Below are 13,062 nucleotides of genomic sequence, written 5' to 3' on the forward strand. Positions count from 1 at the left end.
CAGGTTTTGTTTCTTAATGTGATCTTTTAAATATTAGAGCRGTTTTTCTTGTACCGTCAGATAAGGGTGAATCACTATAGACAAGCGTGTTGAGATCTGATGCACCCGATGGGGAGGGCAGGGAGAGCTTGTCACGTGGTGGTCTGGGAATGTACGGACTGGGGGGAGGAGGGCTTGTCCACGACTGCTCTTGCGTGGAGGAAATGTTTTCAGAGGAACTGCGCAAGAAAAGAAGGAACCAGAAGGGAGTGTGATGGCCGGGCAGTGGGTAAGGGCAGTAGGTGCARTCTCCATCCAGCTTCAGGCAGTGGTGACGTATTACTGCGTCAACAGCCCCAAACTCTTCTTCTGYGATCGCGCTTGCTTAGCAGGAGCTAATCAGTTCCATGAAGCCGAACCCTTTTTATTTCAAAGGTTTCTCCTTGAACTTCTTCACGGTTGGGGGGAACCATCTTTGTGCCTTTCTTTCGCAAACGCTGTACTCATATTTAGATAGAGCCTGTCAACCGGGCTTACCCCACCAACGGGAGTCTGGTGGCGTAATGTGCGCTCCCTAGACACACTCCTGCCTTGGTACTTTTACCTGCAGTAATGTAACTAGTTTGTAAGTGGCGTGAGATACGCCAAAGAGATRTGTGTATGCCAGAGATACATATATTTATGTTAGTGCTTTTGGCAGTCCTCGGGCTGACCTAAAGCACTACAGTGCTAGTAATAGTTGGCGAGATACTACTGCTTCGAGGCTCAAGAGAGTGTACTTTTATGGGTTTGTAATGTAGTCATGTGACTAGTGAAAAAAATGATTTGTTTTTCCAGTATTTGTAGATCCAGCTAGGTGGTTGATGTGGGAGAGGCCCCACCCTCCTCTTTTTCTTTCTTTCTTTCTTTTTTTTTTTTTTAAAAGGTTTTAAGTCTCTGTTAAACATAACTACAGCCAGAATAGGAGCTGGCTTCTGTTTCCTTGTATGGTGGGTGCCCTTGAAGTGGAGGGGAAGGGCCGGCGTTTTGAAGAGTGCTGCCATACGAGAATTGTACTTTCAGGTACTAAAAAATCCCTCATACCTCCTCAAAACACATATACACTTTTTAAAAATGGTATTGTTAACTCCAAGCATTTTAAATGATGAGTCAGAACCCAAGATATCATGAGATAGATTTGCTTAAAAGTAGTGGTAGTTTGGTTCTTGTTGCTTGCACTCTATTTTTTTGAGCTTTTAAGATTTGTTTTCCTYTTTTTCTCTGCAGTCATGAGAGCTACATACTAACTTTATTTTTTAAATAAAAGCTGAGATTCTTTTGTATTCCCATAACTCTAGAAGAGTTGGCAATGCTGAACACTCTGTGAATCCAGAGTGACCGTTCCAAGGTGAATCATTTACTGATGTGCCCTCGGCATGAAAGCCAACTGGCGATTTTTTTTTTTTTTGGATGTCTCCTACTTTGTCTGTCTTAATAATCTGAGAATTGGCAGTATTACTCGGAAGCTTTGTAAAAGCAAAAATAGACGAGCGCGGCTCAGTAAAATGAGGATCTTTTTTTCTGGGGTCTTAGGATATTCTTACAGAATCTAGGTATTAAGGGCATTCTGCACTAAGGTGTCTCTGGAGAGGAATGCTGTGGTTATGTTTTGCAGAAGCACCCTTTTCTACTCAGTCAAGCATTAAAATTAACAATAGCAGTTAGAGTAGCAAAAAAAAAGTCCTAGTTGTTGCCTCGTATAGTTGCTGAAACAGTAAGAGGACTTGCAAAAGCTTAAGCTCTGAGTAAAAATATTTATAACTGTGACGGTGTGTTTCCTTAGTATAATTTATGGGCAAAATGTAGGAAAGGAGGAACACAAGCTATAAATAATATGCTATATGTAAACATAATGGTGGCAGTGAATTCTTTTTATTTAAAAATTAATATTGATGTTCATTAATATAAATTACCACATTTCAGATGACTCTGATGTYCTTGAGGCCAGATGTCACTGACTGATTTACAGCTTCCTGGGGGGGAGGAGCAGATCCTGTTTTGTCAATGTAGTTGTGGCACCAAATTGCTCCAGAATAGCTATTTTGGACTAGATTAATTACTAATATATTGTCAGCAAAGTTGTGTCACAGCTCTACATGTTTTTGCTTCTTGTTCTGTTCAAAAATGTGGAAAACTCTCTTTAAAATATATTAACTCGAATTCTGAAATGGAGGAAAAAGAGCATAAAGTATAACTTTTAACTTAATGACTTTTTGTCTTATTTAAGGAATAGTGATTTGCAATATCCTGCCCGGGAACATGAACACAGAATTTCCATGTAAATCATTGGCAACTGAGGAACATACTTCAGAGGCCAAGTTTAGTCCCTCATTGATCTTAATTTTCTACTTTAAATATTAACACAAATGTGTACGGTCAAAATAGTGCAGAAGCAAACTCTGCTATCTTAGTCATGCTGTGCAGCTCACGTATCTGGATTAAGTTTTTGAGTGCCTCGTAACATCCTGCAGTCCCTCGGACCTTGCGCGTAAATCACTGCCCGTAGGATAGCGGACGCAKCTGAAGAGCGGTCGGCAGCCTCCCAGACCCCCGCGCCCGCGCTGGTGGGCGACGCCGCAGCGCCCCGTTCAGCGGCCCCTTGTGCTTGCCTCTCCCAGGAGATGCAAAATGGTGGGTTGAGTCAAAGTGGGACAGCGGGTCTCTGTCCATTAGTCAATGAGTTAAATCAAATTCAGCCATATGAAATACAAAAACCTAACAAACCATGTCTTGTAAGTGTCTTTTATCCAAGCAACTGAAAGTCGGGTTTGTGAACGTGTGGCTGAGCATGCTTAGCAAGAATAGCAAAGTCATGTAAATCCTGTGTTATATATTTTGGTTCATAAGAAATCTCATTTAGGCAAAAGATAAGCCTGTGCGCGTATCAGTAGCATAACGTCCTACAGCATACAATTAGCAACAATATAGATTATATAAATGTGGAGGATAAAACACAAAGAACACCCTTTTAAAAAATGTGTCCGTCATTCACGTAAAGCCAAATCGATACCCCACTGAAGGCTATTGAAAGGTTTTGAAAGATGCTACCAGGCTTTAGCAGTGATCCATGCTGAACTCAGGATATTTTTTCCAATCTTCATAAATAATTATTTTCCTATCTTTCTTAAGCTACAATGCTTTCATTAGCAAATGATTCTATGATACAAACAGCTTTGTATCAAACAAGCACCTACGACACCCCAACCCTGTCTCTTCTCATTTAGGAGATAAGTAAGCGTAAACTTCAAATTCTGATTTTCTGCAAATATATTAGTAAATGCAAACTGACCTTGGCCTTAGCTTTGTTAATATCCACACTCTGACATTTATTCCCTGAGTAGATTCGTTTCCTTCATGCTACATACATAAATACTGCAGAGCTTTCCAATGACTTGAATTAGAGTGCAAGTAAATAGCCGTTTTAATCTACATAATATTTTGAGAGCAGACGTTTTGTGCTATGACTATTAAGATACACCTAGCAGCCATTTGTATAGTACTAGAAACCTCTTACATGTATTATTAAAGGTAATACTATCAGCTGGGCCTTGTTTCATGCCACAGAAACTTAAATAATAAAATATAGTGTGGATAAAATCAGCAATAATAGTAACTTAAACAAAATTAATTTAAGTAACAGATAACATCTGGGGGAAAATGTAATGGTATATTGGTAACTTATGCAAAGCTAATTTTATAATAACTACCACATCTGTGGAACTCATTTATTAGAATGCCTTACCAATCTTCTTTCCTGCCATTATTCTGCCTTAGAAATTTTCCTGTATGCTTTATTGTTTTTGCTCTGCTTACATTTATAAAAAGGTAATGTGCTAGCTCTCAATAATACGAAAAGCATGCAAGTATATGTACAGAGTAACATGCCACTTTTTATACTGTATCTGTTTTTATGCAAACTTTTACTAGAAAGAGTTCTGGGGGGAAAAAATTGTAGCATATGGCTATAAATTCAGAATGCTATTTAGACACCAGCTACAATCCTCTGCTGTGACTATGCTGAGATTTGATGTGGCTCGAGTGGGAAAGCAAAGGTGATGCTGAATGATATCTTCCATATTAACCTCTGCTGAATGTTAGAGCAGCCTCTAGCCTACTGCAACTTGTCCAGGTTCAAGTGGCCTTTGGCAACCCATTGCACCTTGAAATTAGTAAGAATGTTGAATTTAATTTCTGCTGCCTCCAGTCTCCTTCAGAGCATCCCTTTATCTGCAGCTGACACTGATACGCCCTCTACCCTTGTGCAGCTGTCCTAGGATTTCTTAATGTTTGAATTCTTATGGACTTACTGGACTGCAATGTGCATGAAAATACTGCAAATTAATTTTAAGGCCACCATCATCTTGCCAAACTAGTTTTCATACTTATATAATTATATTGATTCAAAAAGACACTTTGAATAAGACATCTTTGTCATAGTGAATAATGCTCAGATAATGACAAATCTTCAGGAATTAAGGGGCGTATGAATTTTTTAATGTAGGTCACTGGAAGCAATTTGCCTTAAATTTAGTCCAAATTCAGAAACTTGCAATTTTTTTTTTTAAGCTAACTGTATAACACTTACTGTGTCGTCTTCTCTGTTTTTAAGTAGATTGTACTACAGAGCCATTAGTACTGTTAAACATGAGGTTTTGTTCAAAGGAAATACAAAGACTTAATTGTATTTTTAAAGGAAAGTATTGCATCAGAAGGATTCATTTAAAAACATTTGCTGGCTTCAGGCTCTCACCACAATTCATTCGTTCTAATTTTCCTCTGGACTTGCTGAGGACACGACATATAGGAAAGAGCAATTCAGAATGGCATTTTTAGGTCACTATATTTTGGCTGTGAACTGTAGTACTGCTCATAAACTTATTACTAAACAAAATACTTCATATTCTACATTGCAGTTTCAGTGAATTTTAAAAAACTTTTGGCTGAATGTTGAGCCTATTATGGCTCATTAAAGAGACTAGTTCTGCTGTAATTTAGTTATTTCTTAATGATCCAAGGGTTATTATTAGACACAGAACAGCTGAGTAAAGAATAGCTCTCTTTAAAAGGATGCAGTGAAGCAAAAATATTATCCTAAAACAAAACCTCTGGAAATCTCATCCATGCTACAAAAATGTATTTGATTAGCTATGAATTGATTTTAAAAATCCAATCTAGATTTTTACAGTTTCATTATTCTTTAAATTTATATCAGAATGAATAAGTGGAATAATGAGTTGAGCTAAATAAGAAAAATATTTTGAGTTAATAGTTAAGTAATTAACCAAAAATATAATTTTAAGGGTGTGGAAACTATTTGTGAATTCTAGTCCAATTCAGCAAACATTTTTGAAAGAAAAATGCAAGGTGAGAGATCAAATAAAATTGAAATATTAGCTAAATCAAAACAATTCAAATTTAATTTTAAAATAGCATTAGAATTTTAAAATATAACTTTTTATCTTAGAAAGAATAACACTTAATTCTACTTAAGACTTTTCATTTTCTCATCAAAATGAAAACTTTTTGACTATTTCACTTGCCTTTAGACACTAACAAAATGCTATAAAGTTTTAGTCACAAGTGATGCAGAAAAATGCTGCTTGATCTCTTTAAAATCCATTTTTCTCCTCACTTAAATTCTGAAAATCTTTCTATCAGCCTTTGGGGTTCAAATAAGTTTGGAGTAGTACTACCTACCTTTTTTGGCTCTCTCTCACGAGACAGGTAATCTTAAAGACAATGTCAGAACCCCAGTATAACTTCTGAAATGTTTTAGGATAACGGAAGAGATCTTTAACAGCAAAAAGTACAATGACTTGGCCTCACTTTTTTTTTTTTTAATTTTGTCTTCATTTTTGCAGACCTATAGAACCTTAAATATTTCAAAACATCTAACTGTAGCCAAGTAACTGTAAATAAGCCAAATATTAATCTAGCTATGATTTTAAGGCTATGAGAAAACAACTTATGGGAGCCACAGTTACACCACTATGAGTTGATGAAGTTGAGCTACAGCATCCAAGCAAAACCATGCTGTAAAACTTGATGCAGAGCTGTAACATCTGCCCTGTACTTCCCCTTCACAGAGGTCTCAAATATACCRTTTTAGCATTATACCCCTGTTCTTTGGTCATTCAAAACTGCCTTGTGTCATCCAATTTGGCATGTGTGTTGTCTGTCATCCATAAACAAACAACCCCCTCCCCCCATGCGTGCACACACACACTTGACTCTTTTAAAGACTCAGGTCTTTCTCTGCATCACTCCTTAGAGCCCTAAAACTAGGGCCAAAGAAAAAGTGCTGCATCCAGCTACTCTGGTAGCAGAGTAATTCTCAGAGCATTCCTGGAGCAGCAGTTTACAAGGCAACAGAATACCATTAAAGTTGCCGTCTTCACAAGAAAAGAAAAAGAAAAATGGATTTTTTTCTTTCCCCCCCCCCCAACTGCCAGTATGTGATTGAACTTGCCCCACCTGCAGATGACACTTTTCCTGTTCCGCTGGAAGAAGGTATACCTTTTGATATCAGCTCATCACCTACAGCTGCAGAGATGGAATCTAAGGTATGTGTGTTTTCCTTTTTTTCCCCCCAAGCTATTTTACTATGAGTTCCCTTCTTCATTTTTTCCCATTGGAGCCCAGTCACTAATTACATTATTTTCTCCCGAATATTGCATGCATTCACTTCTATGATTGAATGAAGTTTCTGTTACTGTTACTACGTTGATGTGTCAGCACAGGAGGACATTTGTTTGAGTAAGCACCTCTGGGCTTACCCCCACCATGCAGGTTCATTAGCTCAGGATCTGCCTTGCCTCGGCTGGACAGTGCAAGAGCGATGCTGACGCTCGCTGTCAAAGCAGYTCTCAAAAGCAGGCTTCGTGTATTGTTGCGTGTCCTTCTGTTTGATCTTGCAGAGAGCAGCAAGATGTTCAAATTCACATATTTCTTGCGGTTGGTTGCTACTAGGAGTCTGATCTAGAAAGCTACCTGGAAGAGCCCTGTCCAGAAGCAGAATCCTTCGAGGGAGATGCTTTGGCTGGTTTCACTGTTGAAGACGTGAAGTCTGTAATGAGTGAAGTCACAAGTGAAATTATTGGCAACCTTGAGGTACTATCACTAGAAAGATATTCACTAATTTTGTCTATGGTTAATTATCTAGCCCAGCTTTAATGAATATAAACTGTATTCATGCTAAAGCTGGCAGAAGACACATCCATATGCTCTAAGATTGTGAATTAGCCTCTATAATTAACTCCTAGTTTAGTCAGCTTACATGTGATAAGATTAAAAATACTCCATAATATAACAACATATATATTCAGCATTACTATGTGTTAAGAAATATGGGCCAAATCCAGCTTTCAGCAGTATCAGTGATAAAATTCCTTTTCAAGAGTTAAGGATCAGCTGTTACAATTGCACATATGCAATATGTGCTTAATATAAATTGTTAAACGCGTGTGTGTTTCACATCCTCCAATCTGGGTAAGTAATACACRTGCCAATTCTAGACTTCAGTTTGTTGGTACGTAATTATAGGAGAGCTGCCTTAATGGAGTAGATCAGATTTCATTGCATGGTCTGCAGACTGTGAGGAGTCTGAGCTATTTCTTTGGGGTTCGTGAGAGGGAAGCAAGCAAATTTATCAGGGGACTTTTAATTTGTTGTTGGGTGATTTGCTTCTCTATAGGGAGGTCTGTAAACTGCAACATTTGGAAAGCCGTCAGAGCAGACCATTGTTATCTTGTAAACTGCTCCCTAAAGAATACGAAATTATTGAAAGCAAAGCAGCTAGAACTCAGTTCCACCCTGAAAATACTATATGATCTTATTTGCAACAACCAAGTGGTATTAGGTGCTTTGGACTTTGCATGTCATTACAGTTTTTGGTAAGGCACTTGGATACAGTAGTGTGTGCAATAGTTTATTAAATATAGAATATTATTTGAAAATAGTGTTATATTGATAAATTGCTTTATATGGGTTATGTATGAATGGGGAATCAATTGGAATAATGATGCTATCATTAGGTCTACCTGTTTAATTTCATATTCCATTTCAATAAGTCTTCTAGAAACAGAAGAGGACTTGGCCTATGTTGTCTTATTTCTGTACATAATACCTGTAGAATACTGTATGTTTTAAGAAATTAAATGTGTGATTTTCACTTAACCTTGCATTTCATTGCTATCAATGGTAAAAGCTTTTCTCTTCAACAAAAACCTCAGAGATTGAGAAATGTATTTTCTACTTGTGCAACTCTGTTTATATGCTCAGAAAATAACTCCCTCCTAATTATTAAGTCCTTCACCATTTCATCTTTTTTCAACTGGTTTCTCAATTTGTTGACCTTTCAAGTAATCTTGTCTTTAGATTTTTACCTGATGCGTCATCAAAGTCCTGCCATTATGTTGTTTATGCATGAACTGTGATTTTACAATCTGCATTGTGTGTCCARTGGACATAAGGCAACTTTTGCTCTAGTTGAGTCAAGGGTAATCTAAAATCACAGTGCAGGCCCTCAGCAATCGTGACATCAGCCAGGGTGAGTGTGGTGGCAGCTGATTTTCACTGGAGGTAGAGTAAGAGACAGAGATTTGAAAGCTGGAGAAGAAAGGGCAGTGGGGTTGGCTAGTAAAGGATTAGCCTGAAGGATCAGTGTACTTCAGGAAAGCAGCTAAATAAACAAATAGTATGAGGAATTAATGAGATAGGGACATATTTGTTTGTACTTGAGGGTGGACTGGACATGGTGGAGGTCAAAAACATCTACAAAGATGCGAAGTTGAGATAGAAATTCCAACTTTTTGATATTCATCTGAGCTTTTCAGAACTTTGAAAACATTATCAATTGGTGTATTGCAGTATAGCAGCAGTAGGGAGTTTTAGGACTGGCACATCAAGAAGTTCCTAAAAGGGCAACTAACTGCAAACTTTTCTGGGTCAAATCCATTTACTTTATCAAAATTACATGAAATTCATTGAGAAAGTTGCTGTAAGTTTTGAGTCAGTGTGTGTGGAGTTCATAAAGTGCCTTTGAGCCCTTTCCAGTTGTTTGAACAAAACTGTAACTCTTGGCAGGGCTGCACCCATTCTGTTCCTTCTATTTCTTGTGTATTTTTGCAGTGACATACACTGATGCTGAAAAATATACATAAATTCTCCATAAAAAATCAGTACGTTTGGCCATTGTTCCAGAGATCTCACATGTTCAAATGCTATGGAATTACAGACTGCTACACATTATCACTTCCAGAGTTTACTAAAATGCCGCAACCGTTGTAACTTTCCTACAAATACTACATTGCAAATTAAACACTCCGTATCTACAACACTCTGGATTTTCAGAATATGATACACACTCGTAATTGTAATTAAGAACATGAAGGAACATCACAGAAATAGGGTGTTTTTATTGTTCATTTTCAGTAATGCTTTCTAATTCCAGCGGTGTTTCAATAAAATATATTACACTAGAGAACAAACATCTGCAGCAAAGGAAAACAGTGGCAACAACCAAATCCCAAAGCAATTTTTCTGATTTGGTGTTTATTGGTAAAGCCTGTCTGAGAATACAGGCAAATTAGCCTATCTCCCAAGACAAGATTATGTGAAAAATGGCTGTCCCAAATCGCTTCCTGTTCATGGCAGACATACCCTACGCTGGGATTGTGCACGGTAATATGATAAAGTGTTATCACTTAAGTACAGGCTGAAACACCGTTATGTCTGCAAAACAGGAAGGTGTGTAGGATAAAGTCTGTCTTACTCCACCACAGTGTGTCAAACCCACAAAGACAATGTGCAGCCTAAGATAGCTCCATCATAACCACTTTTTTCTTTTGATTTTCTTTACAGGCAGAGATAAACAAACAGCTGCAAATACAAGAAGAAGCTTATACTTCAAGAATAGAAAAATTGAAAAGACCTAAATAACCAGATAAGAAAGGTGAGGTTGAAGTTTACAGAAACTAGAGTGTAGGGGTGGTACACAGAAGACTAGCTCCCTGAATAAACATAATCCTTTTTATGTAAAGGAAAGTTCAGTGAACATTTACTTAGAAAGAGTTCATCCCAGTTCCTCAAAATGCTGTGTTCTGAAAGTGATATTACTTAGTTTAAACTTAAAGGATTATAGACAGAAGGATATGTAATTCAGGTATGTTGGATGTGAGCTTATTTCCAAATAGAAATCTTAATTTTAAAAGAATTCTTTGTAATTTTATTCTCTTTCATTCTCCTATTTGTGGGATATTTAATAGTTTGGGTCACACCTAAGATTTTTAAAGGAAATTTTGCTAGGAGGAAAGTATGTAGCAAGAGAACATCATTTTGAGACATTGCAGATCTAATAAGGGAATTTAACATGTAATTACATGTGTTTTGCTATAGTTATTTGTTAATAATTTGTATGGGTTTTTTTTAATTGCTTCCCAGGCTTTAAAACAAATGTAGTATCTTGCACTTCTTTTCATATTAAATATTTAATATTTCACATTAAAATTACATAAATGAAGAGTTTGCAGTTTTGTAGTCTTCTAGTGGAAATTTTTCCTGACTGCACGTAACATTTCATTTGAGAATGTATTTGTTCATTCTCTGTATGCTAACATTGTTCTGTATTTTGTCACATTATAGAAATGTTTTAAACTCAAAATAAATCTGACCAAACGAATGGTAACAGAAGAACTGACTTAACGTTTTTGTTTTGAAACTGTGAACTATACTAATTGTCTTGTTAAATAACTCTGTGCCTAAGACAGCACATGGGTTAAATACAAGTCATGCTTTCAAGCATAAAGGCTGGATTAAGTAGACTATTTGAGAAATAGGACATTTTATTCATCACAATTTCATATTTGTTTCTCATAACATATTAAGCAAAAAGTTAATTTTTGTTTAATTCCACCCCCATTTTTAAGGTAATAATAAAAAAGGTTTTAAAGTCTAATCTCAACCCAGTCAAAAAAGAAGATAGCTTAAAATAACTTACCTAAAGGGCCTAGTTTGTCATTGCCTGACTTGCTTGTGGCTTGGGCTCAGAACCGAGATGACAACCAGAAGGGGGCACTGCCTGCACGTTGTTCATCAAGAACATTTCCCAGAATGAAAGACAATATCCAGTAGCTACGTTTGGTGGCAGTAGGCTGAATATACTCTTTAGAGTGCAAGTAAGATGTGAGTGGGCATTGACAATTGTTTGTAATTTTAAGCAGGCAGAGTATTTTACTAGGTCTCATGTGTTGAGAAATTTCTTTCCCCTGGTGCAAGATCAGTAAACTCTGTAACAGCTCAGTTCAGATCTCTTGGTTTTCTCTCCAGCACTGACCAGCAAGTTACTGAGAGCTTCCGTTCAGCTATAAAAGCTAACCATTCTTAGCTGATCATTGAAATAACTCACGAGAAATTGTTTACTAGTTTAAATTATCATTTAAAATTGCTAAGATTTTTTGGAGGGGGAGAGATTCCTAGTTATATTCTTAGTTGTTTTATTGCTTAAGAATATGATCTTTTTGTTATCAAAACTTTCTGAAAATCTAAATGTCCTTTATTTTGATACATAAATTCATCTTCTAATGCATAATGCTTGTGTTAAAAGTTTCCCTCTGTTTGAGCTCAGAGGTGAGAACAGCTGAAAAGAGCTGTCCAATGATAGAATATTTTTTACATTTTTTTCTGAAAATGTGTTGTTGGCAATTTAGCATTGTTTCTAAAACAGTTTGAGACTTAGATCTGTAGACGACTACAATCTTGCTACGTGGCTAAGCAGAGAGAGACTTAGAGACCTACACCAAATAAAGAGTTTTGCCCATATCTTTTCCTCCCTCTGCCAGATTTTGTAGAGCCTCTGGGAAATTTTAAAGTGCTTTGAAGATGAAAAGTTGTATGTGAACATCAAGTACTACTGCAATGATTTGTTAGCATTCACTCCTAGGACATATGCGTAACAGCTGAGGTATTGCTGAGATCCAAAGTGAAGCTCAAATCCCACAAACCACATTTGCAGCGATCTTCCCATTGAAATAAATAATGCTACCAATAAAAATAACCTCAGGGATGTGCGGGGAGTGGGGGGGGAGGGTAGTTAGGAAGCTAAGGAGAGGGAGGAAAGGTGGGTGAAAGGTTGGCATAACATCTCTATGAGCAGTCAGAGCACGTGTTCTGACATAACATATGGACATCAAATTGAGGAATCCTTTTATGTCTTCAGAATGCTAATAGGAAAGCAAGAAGTCATGCTTGGGCTGTACGGGTAGGAATAAAATGTTCAGCTGCAATACGGTGAATTAAGAACAGTATCCATTCTGAATTCCTGGCTTTTCCATTGGTTAAAGTCAGGCTTGCTGTTTTTAAGATCCCTTGTCATGTTGAGTTACCAGATAGTCATCTCTAAAAATAATTCTATTGTCATTTCTGGGGCCTACACTAGAGATTTTTGAGGCTTTGGTGTAATAATCTTTGATTTTTGTTGGACTGTTGATGTGACATAGTTCTTTACAGTATACATACTTAATGTAGTTCCTAACAGGTTCCCACCCTACAGAGCTTTCAATTTAAATTAGGCAGATGTTGTAGAGAGGAAGGAAAGAGGTTTTACGTTCTTCCTTCTCTGCCAAAAAAGAGGGTTTTTTTCAGAGGATAATGAGTTACCTGCATGACTACAAAATCCTTCTGGAGATGAAACACTATAGGATTTTACAGTGGTATAGCGAACATCTATTAATTATCCTCTAGTAAAGGAGACTTGTATTTTCTGGCAGTGCTTTCGTGCATTACACTGACAGAGCATGGAAAATAAAAAAGGTTTAGAAAAGACAGAAAGCAACTTTTCTAATAAGCTGGCTTGACAAAGATAGAAAGGGAAAAGGAGACAAAAAAGAAAACAATTTCTTTTACCTGTTTCACAGCGTTTGGCCAGGGCCTTTTCTTATCAAGTATTGCTTCTCTTTCTCTCCACCAAAACTCTGTTATAATTTGGAGATTACCACGTTGTTTCTAAAATTGTAACTGACATTCCTGGAAGATTTACTTTCCCAGAGA

The 13,062-nt window shown here is 37.0% G+C and overlaps 1 protein-coding gene across 1 annotated transcript in view; it reads left to right on the forward strand.

Annotated features, from left to right (window-relative positions):
- The window catches only part of CABCOCO1 (ciliary associated calcium binding coiled-coil 1), a 46,057-nt gene extending 35,987 nt beyond the window's left edge, over positions 1-10,070 (forward strand). The window contains exons 6-8 of the mRNA XM_085309354.1: positions 6,471-6,581; positions 6,988-7,128; positions 9,880-10,070. Coding sequence (XP_085165480.1) covers positions 6,471-6,581; positions 6,988-7,128; positions 9,880-9,957 — 330 coding nt within the window. The 3' untranslated portion in view covers positions 9,958-10,070. The remainder of the gene's footprint in view (positions 1-6,470; positions 6,582-6,987; positions 7,129-9,879) is intronic.
- The last annotated feature ends 2,992 nt before the right edge of the window (positions 10,071-13,062 follow it).

This window comes from Rhea americana, unplaced genomic scaffold, assembly GCF_003343005.1.
Source record: "Rhea americana isolate MKP2758 unplaced genomic scaffold, rheAme1 scaffold_296, whole genome shotgun sequence".
In the NCBI taxonomy this organism is placed as follows: domain Eukaryota; kingdom Metazoa; phylum Chordata; class Aves; order Rheiformes; family Rheidae; genus Rhea; species Rhea americana.